We start from the raw sequence: 2222 nt of genomic DNA on the forward strand, positions 1-2222 counted from the left end.
AGGTGAGGACACTGGTGTGCAGCTGAGTGGGGCAGGGGAGTGCAGGTGAGGTGTGGGTGTGTAGATGGACATAGGTATACAGGTGAGTGGGGCAGGGTGTGCAGGTGAGGTGTGGGTGTGCAGGTGAGGACACTGGTATGCAGCTGAGTGGGGCAGGGGTGTGCAGGTGAGGATGTGGGCGTGCAGGTGAGTAGAAGGCGTGATGACTATGGCAACAACAGCTTAAAGGACCAGGGGACAGAAGCTGGCCGGTTGGCCTTGGAGGGTCTTGCAGTTGCTAGAGGCGTGCCAGCCACCAGCGCCAGCGCCAGCCAGACGCCACTGTTCCAGCAGCGCAGGCTCAGAGGGGCTCGGCTGCTCTCGGAGGACACAGCCTCAGGTGATCAGTAGGCCAGACCAAGCACACCTCCAGGAGACAGAGCTTTGCCAGCTGCTGTTCAGTATACCCTGGCTCACACGCCACCCTGCCCCCAGTCCTCCTTCACAACCATAGCGGTTCAAATCCACCAGCCGCTCCACAGGCGAAGCCCAGCCGTGTAACTCCTGCAGGGAGCCACAGCCTCGGACACCCTCAGCGGACGTCCCCCGTCCTGCGGGGCTGCTGTGAGCCGGCGCGGCACGTACTGTGCACCGACCGCAGCAAGCGTGGTGTCTGGGCTTCTCATTCCCCCAAGACGGGGACCTTTGCACATTCCGCCAGCAGAGGGAGCTAACTACCGGAGGAGTCCCAGTTAAATACCAGAGGTCCCTTCTAACCTTTCTGGAATTGGGGGACAATCAAGGCCCCTTTGCCGGGAGAAAAGATGACGATCAAGCCACCTCTCCCTGCTCAGAAGGATGCAGGATGCAGCAGGATCAGAAGTGATCAAAACCCTTTCAAATGCAATCAGAGCCTCACAGCCACTACTGGCTTTGACGCCAATACACGTACAGTAACAAGCATTAGTAGCTGCAAAGAAAGATATGTGTGTTGTTGTTTTTTTGAACTTGTGGGAAATTTGCTGGTGATTTTGGGGTGGAAACGTGGGGGAGGGGGCACTGGCAAGAGAGAAAGGGTAGGAGGAAGCAATCGAGGGGGCGCCAGGGGAACACTGGGACGCAGGAGGGCTTTGTTCCCAACTCAGGGCCCTTTTGCTATTTGTTACTCTGAACAATAGGAAATTCAGATAGCAACGTTTCCTTCCTGCCTGGCATCCTGGGACAGCCTTTCAGCCCCCTCCCCTCCCGTCCCCTCTCCTCACCCCTCGTTTTCTCCTGAGCCGTGCTCCCCCCACCGCAGTCCTGTGAGCAGGCCCCTCTGGGGCCAGGCCCACCCCCCCTGCAGGGATGAGACGGCCGCATGGGGCTCTTAGCTGCCCTCACCTCCTTCTCGTCGTTGGGCACCCGCTTGTAGAAGGTTTTCTCTGTGTCTCCGATCCATACCACGGATGGCTGGAGCTGCCGGGCCACCTGGCAAGGGGGGAAGGTGACAGGGGCTGGCAAATGAATACGTTGTGCCCTGGGGTGCACATCTGACTCCCCACCTCCCACCCCGAGGGCCACATCATGTAGGGGCTCCCCAGGACCCTGGAGTCCGACATGGGGGCTGCGGACAGATGTCCCTGAGCTCTGGCAGCACTTCTTGATGATGTGGCATGGAAGGACTGCTGAGGGTCCCACCCACAGGTACTGACACCTGGGTAGGGGTGTTCAGCTCCCACCCTGTGCATGCAAGGATGCCCTTGGAGGGGGCTCCCTTTGCTCCACCACCCCAACACATCCTGGTTTGTCTTGATATAAGTGACAACGAAAGGACCTGGACCACATGTGCAGTGGCCTTGGGCACCGGCCGAGGGGACATCAGCTCCCCATCTGGGGCCTGCAACCCTGCAACACCTAGTGTCTCTCGGTCTGGAGGTGCCTTTGTGGCCTAGCTCCGGGTGGAAAGTGGCAGCCAGCTGTCCTGTGGCTGACAGAAAAAAGTCTGCCTATTTTAATGTTTCCTATGAAGGGTATCCTCAAGGACCCCTGATGGCCTAGTGGTTAGCCTTTGGGCTGTGATCCACAAGGTCAGCGGTTGGAAACCACCAGTCGCTTTCTATCCCAGTAAAGAGTCTCAGTCTCAGAAACCCACAGGGGCAGTTGGCCATGGGTGGAGTTTTGTGGTACAACATCATGAAGGCGGTGGGTGTAGCACAAAGGGACTGTTGCCTCTGGGGATGAGCTTGGTCCCCGAGGTCGGT

General features: G+C 58.6%; 1 protein-coding gene across 1 annotated transcript in view; it reads right to left on the bottom strand.

Annotated features, from left to right (window-relative positions):
* IQCA1 (IQ motif containing with AAA domain 1) overlaps positions 1–2222 on the bottom strand; it is a 121434-nt gene that overhangs the window by 14596 nt on the left and 104616 nt on the right. Inside the window, exons 17-18 of the mRNA XM_045294386.1 lie at positions 1363–1449; positions 290–359 (exon numbers count right to left, since the gene is read on the bottom strand). Coding sequence (XP_045150321.1) covers positions 290–359; positions 1363–1449 — 157 coding nt within the window. The remainder of the gene's footprint in view (positions 1–289; positions 360–1362; positions 1450–2222) is intronic.

The sequence above is a fragment of the Echinops telfairi genome, unplaced genomic scaffold, assembly GCF_000313985.2.
Source record: "Echinops telfairi isolate 266 unplaced genomic scaffold, ASM31398v2 ScPeMD7_3;HRSCAF=10, whole genome shotgun sequence".
Lineage (NCBI taxonomy): Eukaryota > Metazoa > Chordata > Mammalia > Afrosoricida > Tenrecidae > Echinops > Echinops telfairi.